A 21,576-nucleotide genomic window follows, 5' to 3' on the forward strand; every position below is an offset into this window, starting at 1 on the left:
TGCTAGCGCAATAACCCAAGCAAGTTTGTTTAAACTATTCAGTACAATGACACAGCTTTTGACTTCCAGGGCTCTAACTACATTTAAAATAAAAATAAAATGTAAAATATAGCTATTTTTTTCATCAAACGAGTTGATTCTGTAAACGGAATTCGCGAGCACAAAAATATAACGCGAGCGTTTTAAATTCGAATTCAATTCACAGAATCGACTCGCGTAAAAGAGTCACGTACGGAAACGGTTCATCCGTGAATTGCTCATCACTGTTCTATTTGGTTTATGCACGCTAGCTACTTCATAATACCATACATACCATACTATATAGTATGTCAAAACAGTGCGCAGTCCAGGGTTGTAGAATTAGACGTACTAAATAGTGGAGCAGTATGCGGTTTCAGAGGTAGTCTCATCTGTGGTGCGGACTAAAAGCTTTCGTGGGACTTAAACCGGAAACCAAACTTTTTTTTTCACCTCAAACTTGTTTCGTAGCTGAGTCGAAAAGAGGAAAAAAACGGCGATGAGCAGAAGCAGCACTGCACCGTTACGATGCACAGTTCCGTCTTTTTCAGCTTCGCATCATGTCGGCTGTGAGAAAGTTGCCAGCAAAAAGAAGTGAAATATCCACATTTGGCTTGAGATAAAGTGGCCGTCGAGTGTTTTCTGTCTCCTTCACATAACGGACTCTTAGTGATTTATCATGGGAGATGTGAGTATGTGTTATTTTCTCCGTTTCAGCTTCCTGGTTCTTCTGTTGACTTTCTTATAACATATAACACACACACACACACACACACACACACACACAGGTTTTAATGCAAACCTCAGGTCTGTATTAAAACCTAAAGTGTTATTAAAGTTTATTTAGTAGTTTATCTTATTGTGTTTATTTGTGTTCAGGTAACACTTTAAGTGTTACTTCAAGGTGTTAGACGTTTAGCCATCACTTTATTTTAATCTTGAATGTCAGTTTTTAAATCTGTGAACTCAAGTCAACAACCTGGCCTCCAAAGAATCACAATCAGGCTTCACTTGGAGCACTAATGCATCTTATTCTGTTTACTTGTGTGTGTATGTGTGTGTGTGTGTGTGTGTGTATATATATATATATATATATATATATATATATATATATATATATATATATATATATAGATAGATATATAGATAGATAGATAGAGGATAGATAGATAGATAGATATACACACACACACACGTACATACATACATACATACACACACACCCCCACACACACCCACACCCATACATGATGACTTTTTGAATTCTTGTAACTGAGGGTGGGTGATTAGGCAAGAATCTCCTATCACTGTACCAGAAGCAGATTTCATGATACATAGAAACATATGTAGTTTTGATTAATATATATATATATATATATATATATATATATATGTGTGTGTGTGTGTGTGTGTGTGTGTGTGTGTGTGTATGTAATTATTGTGCAGTAGTTACACAGATATAATCATAAACAGTGTAGACAGACACAGGTCTACAGCAGTAAGCATGTAACTATGAAAAGAAACACAACGCACAAAAAAGGAGATATGAGCCTCAGAATTTCAGAATTGAGCTTAATAAACAGCCAGGGATGTGGGAAGATGTTTCATATTTATATAAACTGCTGGAAGTTTAAGCAGCATACATGTAATATGTACTATCCTATCTATTTATTAATATGATTATTTTAGGAATCCTGAACACCCACAACACTGACATACTTGTAAACAACAACACTTTTGCGACTGCAAAGTGTAACACAGAGGGTTTAACTAGACAGACTAATTAGGGTGAAGTAAGGAACGTGAAGGTGAACAAAATCAGGGAAACCAATCAGTGACAAGATGAGACGGAGACAACGAGGAAGTAAAAATGTTTCTCAATTCTACGAATGCAATGAATGGACTTGCGTTCTTGTGAAGAAGTCTTGCTAGGCTACCTTGAAAGCACGAACTCGGAAGGACAGCAGGACGTACAGTTGAACGTATCTTTGCGAGAATTGAGATTTGCTGTGAGCTTCCTGTTGCACAATGGTCCGTCCCAGCACATTTCTAGTAGTGGGACAGGGTCCTCATGTCTTCACTGCTCCCTAAGTAATATGTTGCAGCTGGTTATTAGATTTACTCTTAACTGGCTGATTAACCAAAAGTTAAAAACGCACATTTTAATGTAGTAAGCTCTCTGTTTGCAACTCTGACTTCACGTTAACTAAAAACCAAGCTAACGAGCTTACCGTTACCTCAGGATGGAAGCTAGCGTAGTTTAAGTAAAATACCTCTGAGGGATAAATTCGACTTTTCAACAACCTCATATATATCTCAATCTAAACCATATATAAAAGTCAGTTTTTTTAGATGCATATTTTGATTTATTTAGGTTATTGTCATAAAATATATATGGGTCAGGCTTCCGTCATCTGCTATTGTTTTGCCGCAATGAATTCTGGGACTTCAGGTGGGTTCGGTGCGCTCGGGTCTGCATCCGATGCATCCTCGCTATCAAGAACACATCCAGGTAATTTCATGCATCCCCGGTACTTGCGTTCTTGAGTATCGGAATTGAGCTTCGGCGATGGTTAATGATGTAGAACGAGTTCACAAGAACGCATACGAACACATATTGAGAAACAGCCTGTGTAATATAATGAATATTGTTATCGTGTGTATATATTTCAACTTCGTCTAAATCAGTATATTATATAGTGTTAGGTTAGAAAGCATACACAACACCAAGAAAAATGTTAACCAATTAAACATTGTAAAAAATATTTACACATCCAGTCAGCTACATGTATTTAGTTTTACTTAGAAATTGGGACATCAGTGTTGAATTATTCTATAAATTTGTTTGATCACTGGTGAAAAGTGTATCGCAGCACACCTTATCTCACATTACACCATACTATAAACCATTAACTTAGAAAACACTGTCATTTCACCCAGATATTGTGTCTCGTTGCTGCCCTCTTGGTTGTTTTTATACCTATCTTGTGCACAAGCTGTTAGGACTTTGGTGGAAACTTTCAAATCGTCAAACAGCTCGATGCTTTCGTTAGCCTATATTCTGTCTCACTTTGCCTAAAGGTAAATAAAGGTGAATATGAATGTAGTGATTGGGTCTGAAGAATGGTCTGAGTTCAACTGAACAACACCTAAACACCTGTTCTCACACAACACCAGCATTTCCCCCTCTGTACCCGGTTAACCAAGTATGTCATAATGACATTTGATGACATTTTCATTGGCACATTTATATATTGTCACATTATCGTCTACAGAAAGACGTCAGAAGTACCTGTTATACTCTCCGAAAAGTGTATTCAGATAGATAAAATCCTACTCTGTGCTGCACTCTTAGTGTCTTTCCTTTTTTAGTAATCTGAAATGTTGGTTCAGAGCATAACCAAAGCATGCAGTATAAGGGGGAATTACAGGAGCAACATTGGGAAACTTGTATTACAGCAATCAACAGCCCTTTCTGCTATTGCACCGTTATCCTGTAACACAGTTCCAGCCTTTTGCCACCTGAATTTAAATAACACGCAGCATATTGAAAGAGGATGGTAAATTACAGCACAAACAGTCTTAATTATTTAGATTACTGTACCTGTATCAATGTTACGGTAGGGGGAAAAAAATGGTTGATTCAATGTGTATTTTTGTCGTGGCTTATATTCAGGCCTGCGTTATAAAAAAGGCGGTTACTGCACCCAGAAAGTTTCAGTTTCAGGAAATGTAAAGTCAAAGAGGAAGTTGTGCATTTTGCAGCACTGAAATGGGCATTGAAATTAACGCTGGCTGTGTAGCTTTCGCAGATGTTTGATCAGTTTGAATCATCTGCTTTGGCAAGGTGTGCTGAAAATGCAGCTGTTTTCTCCTTTCGACATAGACCAGCGCATTCCTTAATTTCATGATTTAATTCTGTAATATTAACCAGTGCTCGGATCTGGAGCCTGAGCTCACGATAGGGTTGCTCTCTGCCTCTGTGCCCTGTGATGAGCCTATGACGCTCTGAGGTGGCGTCTGTTTCAGGCTGTGTTTATTGAATGATAATGAGCGAGTGGAAAATCAAGCTCCATTTAATATGGCAAGGAAAGAAAGACTAGCTGCCTGCAGCCATATCAAGCTGTAGAGGTGGGGCATTTATGTGAGGATTATATGAGAAAACGTACAAAACTGGGAGTCTTTTCTCACGTGAGGACACTGGGTCCAGTCCATTTTTTGATTCTCTCTCTCTCTGTCTGGCTCCCTCACATATAGATATGGTTAGTATGATGTGATATGATTAATTATACCACAGCACTCTTAAATTCTCGATTCTGATTGGTTAGAAGATGTCGAGTAATTCAGCATATAAGCAGCCAGTAAGTCTTCTGTCTCGTGGATAGTGGACTTTGTACTTCCTAGTTTCTCTGTAACATGACAAGCTGTACAGAGGAATAAAAAATATCGGGGTCTTTTTGGACAACAAAATATTTTTTAATCAGTTTTTAATCTTTGCCCTTTTCCTTGTAAAAGTTTTTATTTAAGCACTGAATTAAAAATAATGTGGTGATTAGGGATGATCAGGATTTTTGCAGCCGATACCGATTACCGATTTCTTGTCATCATGATACCGATCCCGATCGTTCAAGCTTTATATAAGTGATATGTAAGCTTTCTGTTGAGTGTCACTGTTAACCTTTTTGTTTAAACATACACGGCAAATGGGGAATTTTTTGTGTTTTACGTCTTCACATACAGTAGAACGGGATTATCGACTGGACCATGCCTAGTGGTGATAGCAGGATGCAAGTGCTTAAACAGAGAAATCATTGTCAGAGTCCATAACAGAGGTCAGAATAAGAGCACACAGGTAATCTATAATGTAAATGGGACAAACAGGCACATGACTAAACCAGGAAATACAGGAACTAGAACAAGAGACACAGAAAAGAGAATGAGGAAATACAAAGGCTCAGAACTGAAATAAACAAACAAGACTTTACAAATACAAAAGGTATCAAAGAGGGTGTAACTTGAAAACTAATACGGGTGAACATAATCAGAGAAACCAACCAATGACAAGATCAGACGGAGGTAGGAAAAAAACAGAAACTACATACTGTATATAGACGCTGTATAGACCACCCCAATTCCTGTATTACTAGCTCCTTTATAAAAAAAAAAAAAAAAAAAAAGCTATTGTGTTATTTCCTACTCTGTTTCACCAGTCTCAAAGCACTGGCACACGCCACCTCAATAATGCATTTCATAAGAGGGCAGCCATTCACGCTTTGGCCTTCGCCTAGCCATTGTTTACGGCTGCAGTACACATTGGGCAAGTGTGTCTCAATTCCTGTTAACACTGCAGTGCTCGGATTTAGATGTTTTTGGCCAATTGGCTGGAAACATAGTCCCCAAACATAGGTTGCGGGACTCTGTAAGCCTTGTGTACGAGTCCTGTTCTACCCAGTAGTGGATTCTGGATTCCTGATGTGGCTGGTTGTTTGGTCAGTTTGATTTCAGCTGATAACAGAAGGCATTTAGGGCTCAGCTGTTCTGTTCATGATCTGTTTACTCCTTAACAATGGAAGATGACACATTGCCTTATCTCACTATACAGTATTTTAAAGCAACACAATTATCATTTATCCTAAAATACCCAATATGCCTTATCTATCAATGAAACTTGAGGCCCAAGGTCTCCCCCCATGCTTAGGGATCCTACTAAATGTAAAGGTGGGAATGTAAAAGAGCTGCAGCTAAAATCAGAGTTTCGAATGTACAGGATTTATCAGTTATTTCCTAATCTTTATTTCACCTTGTTTCTCTCAGGTCACAATGATCTGATCATCTTCTCGGTAATAATTTTACTCATTGTTTGTTAGAGAGACTGAGACACAAAAAAAAACAAACCTTAAAATGGGTCCTTTTAATCCGAACATTACATACAGTAAGTGTTAAGAAAGCCACTGGAGGAACCCACCCGTGCATGCCGATGATTCCACTTTAGTGGTGTGTTGGTTGAAACCCAGCAGGTCAACCCTCTCTACAGAGGACAGTATTAAATTCATCCCAGATGCAGCCATTCACTTCTCTGCGTGCAGCTTTTATGCGGAACACATGTTGGTTAAGGTGTGACCTGCTCAGAAACCCCTTAGAAGCAGAGTTACAGTATGAGTTTTTAGCTGATTCAGATTAAGTACTGAGTGGAATTAGAATTTTTTTATACAACATCACTAAAGGCTCAAGGGGTTGATTAATTTTCTATACCAGCAGCTCTGACAGTAGTTCCGGCAATCAGACTAATACGTTATCTTTTCTTTAGTAAAAGCTTACAAAGGTGCTTGTATGGCAGACTTAAAAAAAACACAAATTTTTTTAAGTGTGTAATTGATGGTATGTATGATCATGCTTTATGTGAGGAGACATTTATTTAGTATTTGTGTAAGGAGTCTCCTCTGTTTGCACTATATAACGTAGGTAAGAGGTAAAGTTTTCTGACACTGGCAGGGCTTTAGGACGTGTGGCTTTTAAAATTTTTTATTAACTTCCAGAGAGAAAAAAGGCTGGTGAAGGAACAACTGTTTATAGCTGCTATAACATAAGTGATAACCAGAACAAACTTGTTTTGCGGATGCTCAACAACATTAAACGTAACTATAAATGTGGGCGGCTGTGGCGCAGGTGGTAGAGCGGGTTGTCCACTAATCGTAGGGTTGGCGGTTCCTAGCCCACATGACTCCACATGATGAAGTGTCCTTGGGCAAGACACTGAACCCCAAGTTGCTCCCGATGGCAAGTTAGCACCTTGCATGGCAGCTTTGCTACCATTGGTGTGTGCATGGGTGAATGAGACACAGTGTAAAGCGCATTGGAACCGCTAAGGTTAAAAAAGCGTTATATAAGTGCAGACCATTTACCAAATGGATAGGATGTATGGAGTTTTCGGGGGTTTCTTTTAACACATCTGCCTTTATTTTTCATGATAATTCAGCTCCACATTGATGTTAACCTTTTACATTAATATCTGCAGTCAAGCGCAGTCAGCCACTTCCATATCTTCATTGGTGAATTTTTTCTTAGTGCAGAGCTTCCTGTTTGGCTAACCCTTACGATCGTGACTCTGATCATTTCCTGCCTAAACTTAAAACCCAGAGCCTCCTCATCTGCACTAGGCCGTGGACATTCGTTGACAGGCATTTCTGTCACCTTTCATGTTAGTTTGTTTAATGCTCAGAGCCAAATGGAGCTCTGTGTATCCAAACTCCTTTATGTAGTATAGATTTTTCCACTCGGAGACTTCAGGAGCGGGGGCGTTGGGATGCAGCATGCACCGTGCTCCAGTTTTCCCGTCAGTATGTGTGAAACAAAAGAGCCTCTCCGATGTCCACCCCCACCTCTCCTTCCTCGGTAGAGACAGGCAGAGCCTGCGTTTGGCTTGGTTGAGCGAGGACGTTTCCTGGACAAAGACATTGTGTGGCACGGTGCTACTCCTATTATTCTGTCCTTTTTTCCTCTGTCGGACAGCTGCGCTTTCCCTGTTAACGCTAACCCATCCTTGCATTTTCCAAAGGCCAAGAGAAATGGGAAAAATGGCCCCGATGACCCTTTAAAAGAGACATCCTGAGAGACATTTCCTCCTCTTCTAGTGAAAGCTAGTGAATTTAAACCTGTTTCATTATTGAATATATATATATATATATATATATATATATATATATATATATATATATATATATATATATATATGCACAATAACATTTATCTGCCTCTGCCACGTATGTATTCAGATTTAAGTGCTATACCTTTATAGGTAGGGTTCTTACAGCATTATGGAGCAATTCTATGATATTTTATATTCTGAATAAGCTAGCACTCTTACTTTATCAGAGCTAAATCAAGTGAAGGACTACTTCATTCGGGTGCCGTCTTTGATAACATCATGATAAGAAATTGCTGCAAAATCTAAATAATAAATTTGCCTGTTCCTAAGATTTAACCACTGTTACATGAGTCATGTATAACTCCTACATCAGCAGAAAACACTAACCACAATCTACCCACTCTGCTCTCCCACCATAATGCCCGCTCAGGAATTGTAAAATAAATGCCAAACGAAGCAGATGAGTCGTCCCACTGTGCAACCTTGACTTCCTTCCCTCCTTTTTTTTTTCTTCCCTCATATGCTAGGATGTTAAAGATGAGTCGGTCAAGCCCAAAGAAACAACGTTCAACGGCAAAGCAGGCTGGTTGAAGAAGTCTTCAGGGAAGTTCCTGGGCAGCTACAAGGACCGCTACATCCAGCTGGACAAAACTGAGATTGCAGTGTATGAAAACGAGGTAACGAGACAATGAGTGCTGATTCACCATGGACTGAGATCCTAAAATAGGACTATTTATCATTTACAATCTCAGTAGCTCAACGGGTAAGATTCTGAACGTCTAGAGCACCAAAGGGCCCTTCATAAAGGTCCTTAACTGCTCCAGCGCACCGTACAAAAGCTGACCCTGTTTGCTAAGTCCAGCTTCCTTACAAACTGGGATATGTGAAAAACAATAATTTCACAATTAGAATAAACTAATTATTTATTAACAAGTATGAGAAGCTTGTTTAACATGATGCAAATTGCATATCTAAGTCACCACACACTTACCTTTTTTTTTTTTGATATATATGGGGCAGTGGTGGTTCAGCAGTTAAGGCTCTGGGTTACTGATCGGAAGGTCAGGGGTTCAAGCCCCAGCACTGCCAAGCTGCCACTGTTGGGCCCTTGAGCAAGGCCCTTAACCCTCTCTGTTCCGGGGTACTGTATCATGGCTGACCCTGCACACTGACCCCAGCTTCCTGACATGCTGGGGTATGTGAAGAAAAGAACTTCATTGTGCTATAATGTATATGTGACCTGTAAAGACTCATACTCATTATATAATACCATTCATACCATTTAAAAGTGAAATCTGTGCACAGACATGCAAAACTATGCCAACAATAAACACCTAGAATCCAAAATACATTGACATAAAATATCTCTATGGTTCTTAAAGAGCCTATTTTTTTCCCTCTCTCTGCATTTTTAACATTTAAACATAAAAACTGCTTGAAAGTTATGCTCAAATCCTTCCTTTTATGGTCTTGTTTAAATCTGAATGTAAACAAGCCCTTTCTCCACATTCACCCAGGACTTACAGAAGTGTGTGGAGCGTCTGGATTTGGAAAACTATGACAAATGCCACGAGTTACGCAGTACTTTCAAGAAGAAATACAGGCTGATACTGATACGAGCGCCCAAGAGTGCGAGTAAGGTAAGTCTCGACGCTACCACTTAATCATGAGTAACATTGCAATGTCAGCCATGGCACACTGCAGCAATCTTCTCGTGTTTGTAACATAAAGAAAGACTGTCATCGATTAACAATGCAATGCAAAGCAAGGGCAGATCAGCAGTCTCTGACGTCAGTGGTTCAATATGGCATGCAGGAAAAGCACACTAGGTCTTTGTGTGGGCTGCTGTGAGTCAGACCCATAACTCTCCAGACTCATCCAGTCCCTATATCACTCATTCTTCATGCTTTATGTCCTTCTGACATTTTGCGCTAGTAACATTAATCAGGAATTGAGTACATGACAGTGTGCAGTAGAGCTGACCGGAAGTGGTTAGTCAAATGGCATGATTTGTTACATTGTAAGGGAATTGCGTTTGTCGAAATTGAACAGATATTTAAATATGAAAAGATATTTAAAGAAAACGATACTATATAAAAGACTATCTGTATGAGAGATAAAATATTATGTAATGACAATTTGTCTCTAAAGCTAAAGAGAATGTTATTGGATTACAGTTTTAACATACCGCAAAAACACTAAATAAAGAGGAACATCCTGTTCCTCACACACTGAGATAATGCTGAAACTCCCACCTATCATTGTGCAAAAATGCTTAGCTGTTTCATTTTAGAAGCCGAAAAATGCTATATTTACCCAAATGATGGTCAGTAACTGTTTTAAATATGAATATCTTCATATGTGGTGCGTAAAACTAGCAACAAAGCATTTCTGTTGCTTTCACATGTGTACCAGATGTTCTATAGGTTAAAGGTGTGCCGAGTAGATCTCGTATCAGAAAACTGTCTGAAATCCAAATCCAATTTTAAACAACAACAAAAAAAATCAAATAGAAATATTGAATTATAAACATTACCATAATAAAAATAATACCATCTGCACTTAGTGTAGTTATATGCAGATGTTGAAATGTGGCTACTGAAACTTTTTAAATGATATTGAGAGTAAAGTGATCCATTCTGCTCGATACATATTGATGTGACAGGTTCCCATTCAGGTTCAGACGTTTACATCGGCAGTACACCTCCTGCCTCTATTATGTTAAAGTCAACTATTATTATTATTCCAAATGAAAAAGCGACTCACATTTTGCCTTATTGTTGGAAATCGAGATTTTGAATCCTACTGATGCTCTTGTCCAAAAGAGCGTAATCGGCCCTGGTGTCTGGCTAGTTAGGACAACCTTCCTCTTTCCCTTATCGTTCAGGTCAACACGAACCCATTACAGGAATCTGTAGATTGTTAGCTATAGTAGCTATAGGAATCTGTAGATTGTTAGCTATAGTAGCTATAGGAATCTGTAGATTGTTAAAGGCATAGTGCCTAATTAATAATAGTTCATCAAGGTTTCAACTTTGAACCTGATTGGGATCGAAAGTAGTTCATTAGGAACATCAAACAACAATTGAATCACTTAATATCTTTTAATCGCGTTTAATTTCACAAACAATCTTATTTATAATCTTATAAAATATATAGTTTAATCACAAACAACAAACGATCACTTAATATGCAAATTCATATACATAAATTATTCATAAGAATAATGTAATTATAGTGGCTTACTGCATGTTTCTGTATTGATGTTATATACCTTGATGCTAATGTGGAAGGTTGTTATATGTTATTGTATAACCCTGGAATTAATCATGTATATCCAGACCGAAGGATACAACATTGTATCACACTAAGGGTGCATTTTCTACCTCGGTGTGGTTTGTTTGGGCGGGTGAGAACACAGCGATCACACTGGGGTGCAGACCAAAACAACTGCTCTAAAAGCGTCTGGGGGAGATGGTCTCACTCCGGTTCAGAGTGAATTCTAGCGCAGTTTGAGTGCGGGGATGGAGGATCGACCAGACTCCAGGAAATGAAGTAAACATGTTGTATTTTGGGTTGCAGTCTTTTTTTGTAGATGTGCTGCTTAACTGAGCTGCGAAGCACAAACTGAGCAAAAGGGCAGAGCTGTAGCATGCAGAAATGAGAAGTGTTCTGAATATTGAACCAAATATAGATGGGGGATACAAAGCACAAAATGTTTTAAACACTGGCTCAGTGTCCTCTGTTTTCTGTGATTTTTGTGATGTGAAGGTTTTTTTTTTGTGGTTTTACAAAGGTTTTTCAATCACAGTATTTATGACCAAAGATTTACGAGTACATTTTCAGGCCTACATGCCCATGTGTCAATAGCTACGTTTATATGGACCGCAATAATCTAATTATTGACCTTGTTCTGAATAAGACAATATTGTGATTAAGGTGTTTACATGAGTTGCTTTTAGAATATTCCTTTCATGTTCCCATTTTACATGTTATAGAACATAGATCGATTAACAGCACACATCATTACGTCCCCGCACCATGCCGTCTGACGTTCCCTCCAGAATTTCACGTGTCAGCATACAGTTGGTCTTCGTTATGGTACCGTATACAGTTTGTGGTGTTTCATTTTTAATTTTACGAAAGCTTCAAGTGCCATTAATTATTTGTCATGCTGTACGTGCAAATAGACGACTGCTTGAAGCCATGGGCTGCGTCCCAAACCGTGTATTTACCTACATGTATTTTGCCTACTATATATTAGGTAAGTACGCGGTTTTGGACGCAGCTGTGCTCTCTTGTTTGCCGTCAATCGGTTGAGCACTGCCGTGTGTGTACGTGTCCACTCGCAAAATGCGGTAAAAACTCCCACGAGACGTTAATAGTGTGATTATGTCTGTAATATACGTCGATAATGCGACCAAAACAGGAATACTCCACATGTCTTAATTTGATTTGTGTTTACTTCGAGTATAACTTTAGCCGGATTAAGGTCATCGATAATCGCTGTTTACATGCTAGTTTCTTAATCAGAGTATTAGTATTGTCTTAATCGGGTTAATATCGGATTATTGTTGTCCATGTAAACTTACTGAATGTTTTTTAGCTTCTTGGTTTGTTTAATCAGATCAATAGTTGTGAAAGCTCCCTAAAGAATCTGATCCCATTTAACCCAAAAATGTTTTTGTCATTGTCATTTGACAAAAGTCAAATGTCTTTTTTTTTTTTTTTTTGCATCACACTGTCTCTTCTGGTCCTGACTATCCTGCCTCTTACTCAGTCAGGAAATATTGTCTACTCAGTTTTTGCTTAACATCTGCAGTCATTACAGCTTGACACGATTGCATCAGTTTCCATTAGCTCAATTCCATTTAAGTTACAGGATAGTCACGCTGGTTTTTTTTTTAAAAAAAAAAAAAAGAGTTTTTAGAGTTTTGAACTCTAGTAGAAAATTCCCAGCTTCACATAAGACAGGAAGAGCCTTTAGAAATGCAAAAGAGATACCTAAGTAGTGAAACAGGCAGCATTACTAACAGATGATGAAAACGAAGCTTTGGCGAGCTTTTCAGAACTCAGCAGCTGTAAAAAGAATGTGTGAGCGTGTGTGTGTGTGAGCGCACGTCTGTGTGTGTGTGTGTGTGTGTGTGTGTGTGTTTCTGCCTGTCACTTTTTCCCTTCACTTGAGCACAGTGACCAGCCAGCTGTGTGAGTCAGACAGCTCAGCTTATTGCTTCATTTTAACCCTCAACCTCAAGAGCTGCAGTTCTATGAGGAAAAAAAGAGCTTTAGAGCGTAAAGACTCAACCCAGACTTCATAGCAGTTGCACTTTTAACAGTTTGGTGTAGATTCTGACTATGGTTTATTTTGGAGAAGCAAAGAGTCTGGAATACAGACTACTTCAGAGACACACGCTGAGTTCACCAGCAACCAGGATGTGTATCGCACTTCATTTAAACGCCACTCACCAGAACAATGGACTGTATAAATAAACGTAGAAATAAGCGAAGACTGAAAAGAACACTCTAGGGATTTTGGGGGTTATATAAGAAAGGGGGTTCATTTTGCTCAGACTAAATAATTTGTTGGCACTTATTAGTCTTGTTGGCTAGTAAGTGATTACTTCTGTTAAATGAACAGCAAGATACAGAATGTACAATTTTATTTTTTCCATGCCATTGTACCTTAAATATTAAAAACAAAAAAAAAAACAAGGTTGAATTTTATTTATAAAAATGACATAAAACTTGCATATCAGCGTAATTGTAAAAAAAAAAATGTAAATAAAATAAAAAGTAGGGCAGAGTTTGAATGTCTAGAGTAATGATTCATTGATATCCATCCAAATGAACTCGTGTCGTTCTCTTGAGAATCTGATTGTGTGCCAGCAGCTCAGCACAGTGCCATATTCATAATGATTTCATATTTCACTGTAATATTGTAGGATAGAAATAATTGTACTGTATGGCTATCAGAAACAATGTCAGATGTATTTTCTGTGTGCCTGTGGTGTGCTTTTATTGGGTACATTCACATGAGTGAGCACTGTTGTTGTTACAGTGTCATGGTTTATGACAGTGTTTTATCAGACGGTGCCCTCACTATTTACTTTTCTTTTCTTTTTTTTTAAATACTGATTGAAATGCATTTCCATCTGTTACCGTCTACCATTTGTTTTGTTTTGTTTTGTTTTTGTTTTTTTTTTTACCCGATCAATTTCTTACTCCAGTGGTTCTGCACTGCAACCCCAACCCTCACCTAAATCATTCTACAGCAGCTTCTCTATGCAGGAGGCTACAATGAAACCCTTTAGCTCTGTAATCCTCTACTGCTGTAAACATGTTGTGTTGTGACCTTTGCTTCCACTCGTAGCATGTTTGTAACTTTATCATACATGATGGCTATTAACATAGCACACAAGAATATGGCATTGCTGAGCAGAACTAAACCGAAGTAATGGCGCTTTTCCTCACAGACGTTTTTTTTTCTAGCTTCTAACAATTACATGATAGATACTGACAGTGTAATATAAATATAAAATTAGGCCATTTGATTATATTTGTTTCATTTGTTTTTTCTTATATATAGAAGGATATGCAAAGATATGTACAAAGATTTGACAATCAACATTTCCTTTCATTTTCACTTGGTGTATACTTTTTTAAATGGTTAACTGATACAATAAAAGCGTGAAACTGATATTTTTAGACTATGTCATCAGAAATGCGAGAGAGTTTAGAGAGACAGTTTGGGTAGTTGTCTATTATTAGTTCATAATGAATTAGTACTTTGGTGAAGTAGCTTGCTTATATTAATTTTGATAAAATTGACAGCGAACATACATAGACCTGGGTTGTAAGAAGTGGGACATGACATTTAAAGAAATAGTTTACCCAAAAATTTTAATTCCGTCATCAATTACTCACCCTCATGTCGTTCCAAACCCAAAATACACTTGCTCATCTTTGGAACACAAATGAAGTCATTTTAATGAAACCTGGGAGATTTCTGTCCCTTCATTGACAGTCCATGTAGCCAAAACTTTCAAGAGGGACGCTGTAAGCTTCGTTCGTTACATTTTGAAAAATATACCAAGACCTAAAGCAAAATCAACCTACAGTGTAACGAACGAAGCTTGCATACAGCGTCCCTCTTCCTCTGCTGTAAACAGTGCAGTGATTCTGGATCTGGTTGTATCGGGAGAACGACCACTCTCTCATCAACCCAACATGCATGTGCCGTGGTTCTTTCAAGAATGCACGTTAGAGAGCTATGCGGAAGTGAAGGTATTTTATGAATAAAGACTTCATTTTAGTATTTCTGCACACACAAAGCATTCGGATCGCTTCATAAAATTGGGATTAATCCACTGGAGTCACATGGATTACTTTTACAATGCCTTTATGAACCTTTTGGAGCTTGAAAATTTTGGGTACATGGACTGTCAGTGTCGGGACAGGAATCTCCCAGGTTTCATTATAAATGTCTTGATGAACGAAAGTCTTATGGGTTGTACGGAGCCCCTAAAGGGACATGGTGCTGGATAAAATTTGGGATGGAAGAAAAAAAAAATTCTAAATTTTGGGTTCTCTCGCAAAACTTTTGCGTTCCCCCGACAATGTTTTGCATTCCCCCGAGAAAGTTTTGCGTTCCCCGAGAAAGTTTTGCTTTCCCTCACAAAGATAGCCTACCTGTTGTGTAGACTTCTGCGTGGTGGTTCGCGCTTGTATCTTTTTCACAGCATCACTTTTTTTCGTCGAGACTATGCTCTTTCGCGTAATATCCTTTTCAGGTGTCTTTCACTTATGTCAAAACATTTCTTTATATTTGAGTCCAAGTTCAAAATAAAACTCTATGAACTGCTCCATTGTGAACCTATGGAGCTGTCTGAACCACTACAAGTGGGAAAATAAACAGGAAGTGTTTGACCGAACTCATAACAGGTTTTGCGATGGAACGCAAAAGTTTCTCGGGGTAACGCAAAAGTTTTACGAGAGAACGCAAAAGCTTTAAAAAAAAAAAATTCTCCCATCCCAATTTTTTTCCACCATCATGTCCCTTTAGGGTGAGTAGTTGATGACAGAATAAAAATTTTTGGGTGAACTATCCCTTTAAGGCTTCACTTTCTGACATATACCTGTTCAGAATAATGCATGCCTCAGGTGAGGCATTTTACAGAACTAACATAGGAAGCTGATTATTTTTGGAAACTTTTCATTTGCTCATAGGTCTGTGATGTCAAACTGCAGGCTCCAAATCAGGAAGAGAAAGAAGCTTGGATCAAGGCACTCAGTGATGCCATTAACAGGGCAAAGAATAAAATCTTTGACGAGGTATCAAAAATGCATTCTTTTCAGTTTTGACTTTGAAAAACAAAGAAACTAAAATGTGCAATTTCTTTTGTGCAAGCATAATCATTGTGCAGTATAAGTCCTTAAAAATGTGAACTTTGCATTACTTAACATACTTAAGACTTGAATTTTATGAATAGCTTATTTAGTTCAGTTACCATGCTGATTTAAGCCTCTAGTGTGACAAATGCCTAATATACTTCTTTGCTACAGTTTAATATTTATAAATTCCCATACACAATGTCCTATAAATAGCATATACTGCACTTTATGTAATAATATATTTTATTTCTATTTGGTTGATCGACTAAAAAACTTCAACACTTTTTTAACTGCAGGTGAAAGTAGATGAAAGTTTATCTTTAGATCATGTAACACGTTCTCGGCCGAAAGGAAACCGTGGTAGAAGACCACCAACCAGGATACACATGAAGGAGGTAGGCTGAGATGTTTTAGACACACATGCAGTAGCAGCATCAAGGGATTGTATGTCACAGCTATGTTTGTTACTAGTGCTGAAAGTTAAGTGACCAGACGTTATTGATTAAAGTTCTGATTTTTTTTTAAAGGCTGCAAGCCTGTCATCAGATGGAATCTTGAGACTGGACCTTGACACTGTTGACAGTATGCCTAATGGTGCCCACATCTTAATGGATGGTGCTGATGGAGAAGCCAAAGTGGCTCCATCTAAATCTTTTGATGATATTCCAGAGGAAGCTGAACGTGAAGATACGGAACCTCAGAAGAAAGTATTGAAGCCTCCAATGCCTCCATCAAAGGAGAACAAACCCAGTGAAAGTCAGGACAGCGAGAGCAAAGAAGACGAACCTGCCCCACAGAAGAAGATTCTCATGCCACCGATGCCACCATCAAAGGAGCAGAAACCATCTCAAAGTGCAGAAGAGGAGAAGGGAAGTGAAGAGAAGACAGCTGTGAAGCCACCCATGCCTCCCTCCAAGGAGAATAAACCCAAAGTAAGTGCCACTGGGGATGACAGTGAAGCCACTGCCTCAGAGAATGGTGAGTCCAAAGCAGAAACCACACCTGACAAGTCCAGTCCAGTTCAAGGTGAGACAGATGTTCCTGAAACCGTCCATCCTCCCAGTCCACCATGTGAAGACATGAAACCCAAGCAGGCACCTAGCTTAAGTGATGAAGAAATTCTTTCAGAAGATGATGAAGGTTTTCCCAGTAAGGAAGATGAGGCGGAATTAAGTAAGACAGAAGACAAACTGGTCAAACTTTCAAATAATGTCCCAAAGCCCCAAGGAGTGATGTGGGATTCACCTTCTTCAACAGAGGAGAAAAGTTCTGTTGGCCAAAATGCTGATAAATCCGCTCAAAGCGTAGTAACGACAATAAAGTTTGAACCTGTAAAACCTGCCACTGAACTCAAATTAACTCCACATTCAACTCCAGAAGCTGTTAAAAAGAGTGCTGCCCCCCCTGCTCCACCAAAAAAGAAACCTCTTAAACCACCTGTCAAAATGGAGGACCAGGCTGTCCAGGACCACCCTGTGGTCGCAGCTATTGCTTCAGTTCCTGTTACCGTGTCATCCTCAGTTGAAAAAGTCTCTGAAAACGTGCCATTAGATGAAACAAAACCTGTCGATCAAGAACCAAAAGAAGAGCGAAAGATTGTTATCCTGAGTCTAAGTAACTCGGGAGCAAGCGAGGACCTGGATGATCTATCTGGAGTGGAAGCAGAAGTAAAGTCTATTGACAGCGGTCAGCTCTCTGCTGAAGACTCTGAAAGTAGTGAGCAAGTTACACCATCCACAGATAAGCTGCAGAGTAGTCTGGAAGTCTTAAATGGTGTGACCAGTGAAGAGGAACTGGAGACACCGGACAGCAAGGTCCAGAAAATGGAGGATCCACTTTCAGCCATCCTAACTGTTAAGCTTGAACCCAATATGGATGACTCCAGCCCAGTTACTGCAGAAAGTAGGTGCACACCTCAGATCTCCAGCCCTGCTTCATCGCTGAACTCCTCCTTGAAGAAACGGTCTGCATCCACGGGAGACCTTCTCGAGGACATGAAGGGCTTGCAAAGTAAAGTGTCCATGGAGCTTGAGGAGACAGAAGAGCTGCTGGGTAAAATCGCACCCAGAGGGTCCCCTGAAGCCGGACAAGACAGTGAGGGGGTAACAGATCCAGAGATCCTGCTTGCTAAAGCAATGGAGAAACTTAGGAAAGCTGACCAGTTCTTGAAAGAAGCCAAGAGTTTTAAAGAGCAGGAGAACAAAAGCAATAGAATAAGCTTGTAATTGTAGAAGATAAAGATATTGGGGCTATATTGTGTTAATGGAATCACAAAACTTACAAATGATTAAGTGCAATTATACCCCCATTGCTTTTTAAACTGGACCGATGCGTAGTTAGTGAGTCCGTCTAAAACTGTTTCATAACCAGGTACCATGGATTAAACTAGGGATCCAATACTGAGTATTGATATCAAACCAACATTGCCCAGAAATGCTGGAGCAATGAATCCCTGAATTAAACTTGATTAATGAGCCCAATTGATGTACTTGATGAGTGAGATTACGGAAACATAAGCATGAATGCTTCTCAGTGGATGTCAACATGTATTCTTGCTTTCAGAATTGTAATCTTTGATGTTTTCTGCACTGGGTTAACATGACGCTTATCCTGATGTCAGTTTGACAGTTTTCAGTTAAAGGCTTCCAGCACTGGTATTCAACTAGCACTTAAGATTGTGATAGAATGGTGTTGCACTCAAATTTCACTCTACTGTATAGCACACCTCTTCTCCACCTTAGAGTATCTTACTTTAGTGTTCCACACACTAGCACAAAAGCAGGGCCACATGATAATGAAACTAGTGTCAGGTTACATTATTTTACTGATGCTAAAAATAATGCAGTGGCCTTGTTCAGGTTTTATGTTAATGTACATCGGAACTAGCAACTTCTGCTCTGATAGACATCAGTTTCATCCATTTCACAGTTTATACAGAGAGCATTATGAAAACATCTATTTTCATACTGACAGTGAGAATCCAGTTTTAATTCCTCTGCTTATTTCTAATCGGTTAGAATATCAACAGTGTTATGCTAACAGCTATTATGCTTACTGTCCATTGCCTTTTTTTTTAAATGTTTTTTTTTTTTTTTTTAAGCGTCAGGGCATGTACCTTTTTTGTTTGTTATTATCAGTGTTTTTATATGTAGAAAACGCAGTATATGATCCAGATACTCAGTAATAATACAGTTAACCCCCTTTTTTGTATGAAATTCTGGTTCTAGTTTAATATTTTATTTCCAAAAAAAAAAAAGTATTAGACTTCCGAATAGATTATGTGGTACAGGTCGTAGCCCTGCACGTATAGGTGTAGCCCACTTACCAGAACATTCCTGAAACATGATTCAAAGTATTTCTCTGTGAGCATCCAGATAACATTTATAGTTACTTTGTATAGCAATATATTAGCTCATTTAAAAAAAAAAAAAAAAATTATAAAGGATTTCCTTTTGTAAATAACATGTCTACCAATGAATTGCTTAATATTTAAGTTATTAATATTATGGCATCCTCGTTCTTGTCCTTTGAAGTAAAAAAAAAAAACCTAATATCAAATTTACTCAGAGATCCCAATGTACTGAACTGATAAATTATGTTTACCATTAAAACTATAAGAAGATCTATGATTATATATTGTAATATATTATTTGTCAGTGACTGCATTTACTAACTGGTCTAATAAGTTTTCTTGATGTCTTATGTTTAATGTGCCGGTGGGGGGGGGGGGGGGGGGGGATTTTAACACTGCTTGCTAAGCATGTCTTAATAAAAACGTCTTCCCTACTCTGGTTATAAAGATTTTTTAATGTTTTTTTTTAAATACATTTACATGTGTATTATAAACAACTCAAGAGAAAACGATACTTGAATGTTTCACATCCCCAAAATACTTGCTTATGAAGTAACAGTTTCACAATATGACTCTTACATTACTATATATATGAGAAAAGAGCATCTATCATCACTGACAGTGGTGTACCTTCCTCTGCATTAGTGAGGATGTGAAACCTTTTGTGATTTCTTGTTAGTAGCCTTGATACGGGATTTAAAATGTAATGACGAGAATTATCGCTTCTCTCATTTGATCTCATTCCTCTGTCTCTTGCACTAAAGTCTGCTGTGGTCCATCTGATTCAGCTCATAATGTAATTATCAAGCCCTTAATGAGCTCGGTCAGAAAGCAGAATATTTCCGAAGCTTTCCGAACCATCTAGCGTTTTCCAGTTGGGATATTTTCATGTTTGCATGTATAATGTTTAGATCATTATTTTGGTCAATGAAACAGACCAATGTTAGCTAGTTCCTGAAGAAATGTAATCTAGTACCGATTACAATTTACATAACTAGAGATGCATTCAGTTTTGTAATATTTTTTTAAATCTGATTACTTTTAGACTATTTCCTCTTTGGATCATTTGATTTAATCAGATATCTAAGTAGAATAATTTCAAGAAGGCCAAAGGAACAATGCTAATGAACAGAATAATCATCAGAACTTAGACAACATGTAAGGTAATTTTTTTTCCCCAAATAGTAATCCGAGGTTTCCCCTGGCTGTCCTATCTTCAGCTAGCTATTTGTTTAAGTCACAGACCCATCACTGTGTACTTCTAACAGGCAGCTGTGATGAGGGGCTCTACTAAAAGGAAACCATTCAAAGTGAACTTTATCTGAGTGGTAGTTATGGTATTATTCAAATGATGTTATCATTTCATTCAATTTACATGTAGTATATTACTGCACAACAATGCCCAGAGCAGTTTGGATTTTGGATATCTTATAAACATCTTGGTTTGAGTATCATTTTGAGGTCAATGCTTTGAATTCAAATCATTTTCATTTCATTATGAAGGATTAACATCTCTGATAATAGTATCAGGTTAGCTAAACATATTGGATGGTAAATTTGCTAAGCTTTCTGCATGTTCTGATAATATTTTAGGTGACATTTTAAAACTATTATTATTATTGTTATTATTGTCATGAAATGGAGTTTGAGACGGATGCAATTGCTGTTAAGCACTTTAATGAAGATTATAATATCCAGAGGGCAAGGCAAAAGACATAAACAAAGACAGGCAGTGGTCAGGCAATCAGACAAACAGGCTAGAGCAGGTAAGGCAGAAATCAAGGTCAAAGGAGTAAACAAAGTCAGAAACCAGGCTAACAAACACTAGATTAAGGCTTGGTACATAACAGAGGAAAAGCTCAGCTGAGCGTATTACTTCGCAAAGACTTTGTGTATGTGAGTCTCTTTTATGTGTGGTGTGATTGTGAGTGTAATTGGGAACAGGTGTCTCTTATTAGTCCTCGGGGAGATGTCGTTGGCCATGTTTGTAGTTTACAGTGCATTCTGGAAAATGGAATCATGAGTTTGCCATGACATGACAATTATGTTATGCAAGTAATAAAACATGATGGGGTGTGCTGTTAAAGGAAAATAATCAATGATCAGGTGGTGTGATGCGACCCACTGCAAAGCGGAGTTATTGGTACTACTCACATGTTGGCGTGTTTTA

General features: G+C 38.3%; 1 protein-coding gene across 1 annotated transcript; it reads left to right on the plus strand.

Annotated features, from left to right (window-relative positions):
- Positions 1-235: 235 nt before the first annotated feature.
- plekho2 (pleckstrin homology domain containing, family O member 2) lies at positions 236-19,612 on the plus strand. The gene is made up of 6 exons (XM_053634827.1): positions 236-706; positions 8,191-8,340; positions 9,181-9,303; positions 15,890-15,994; positions 16,351-16,449; positions 16,582-19,612. The coding sequence occupies exons 1-6, from the start codon at positions 698-700 to the stop codon at positions 18,277-18,279; spliced, it is 2,184 nt and encodes a 727-aa protein (XP_053490802.1). The 5' UTR covers positions 236-697; the 3' UTR covers positions 18,280-19,612.
- The last annotated feature ends 1,964 nt before the right edge of the window (positions 19,613-21,576 follow it).

The sequence above is a fragment of the Ictalurus furcatus genome, chromosome 10 (assembly GCF_023375685.1).
Source record: "Ictalurus furcatus strain D&B chromosome 10, Billie_1.0, whole genome shotgun sequence".
NCBI classification, from domain to species: Eukaryota; Metazoa; Chordata; class Actinopteri; order Siluriformes; family Ictaluridae; genus Ictalurus; species Ictalurus furcatus.

What these genes read in the sequence shown, in the direction of transcription:
- plekho2 (XM_053634827.1), top strand. An exon ending in AGAATAAAATCTTTGACGAG is followed by an intron (nt 15,995 to 16,350) that starts GTATCAAAAATG and finishes TTTTAACTGCAG; the next exon opens with GTGAAAGTAGATGAAAGTTT. An exon ending in CCAGGATACACATGAAGGAG is followed by an intron (nt 16,450 to 16,581) that starts GTAGGCTGAGAT and finishes TTTTTTTTAAAG; the next exon opens with GCTGCAAGCCTGTCATCAGA.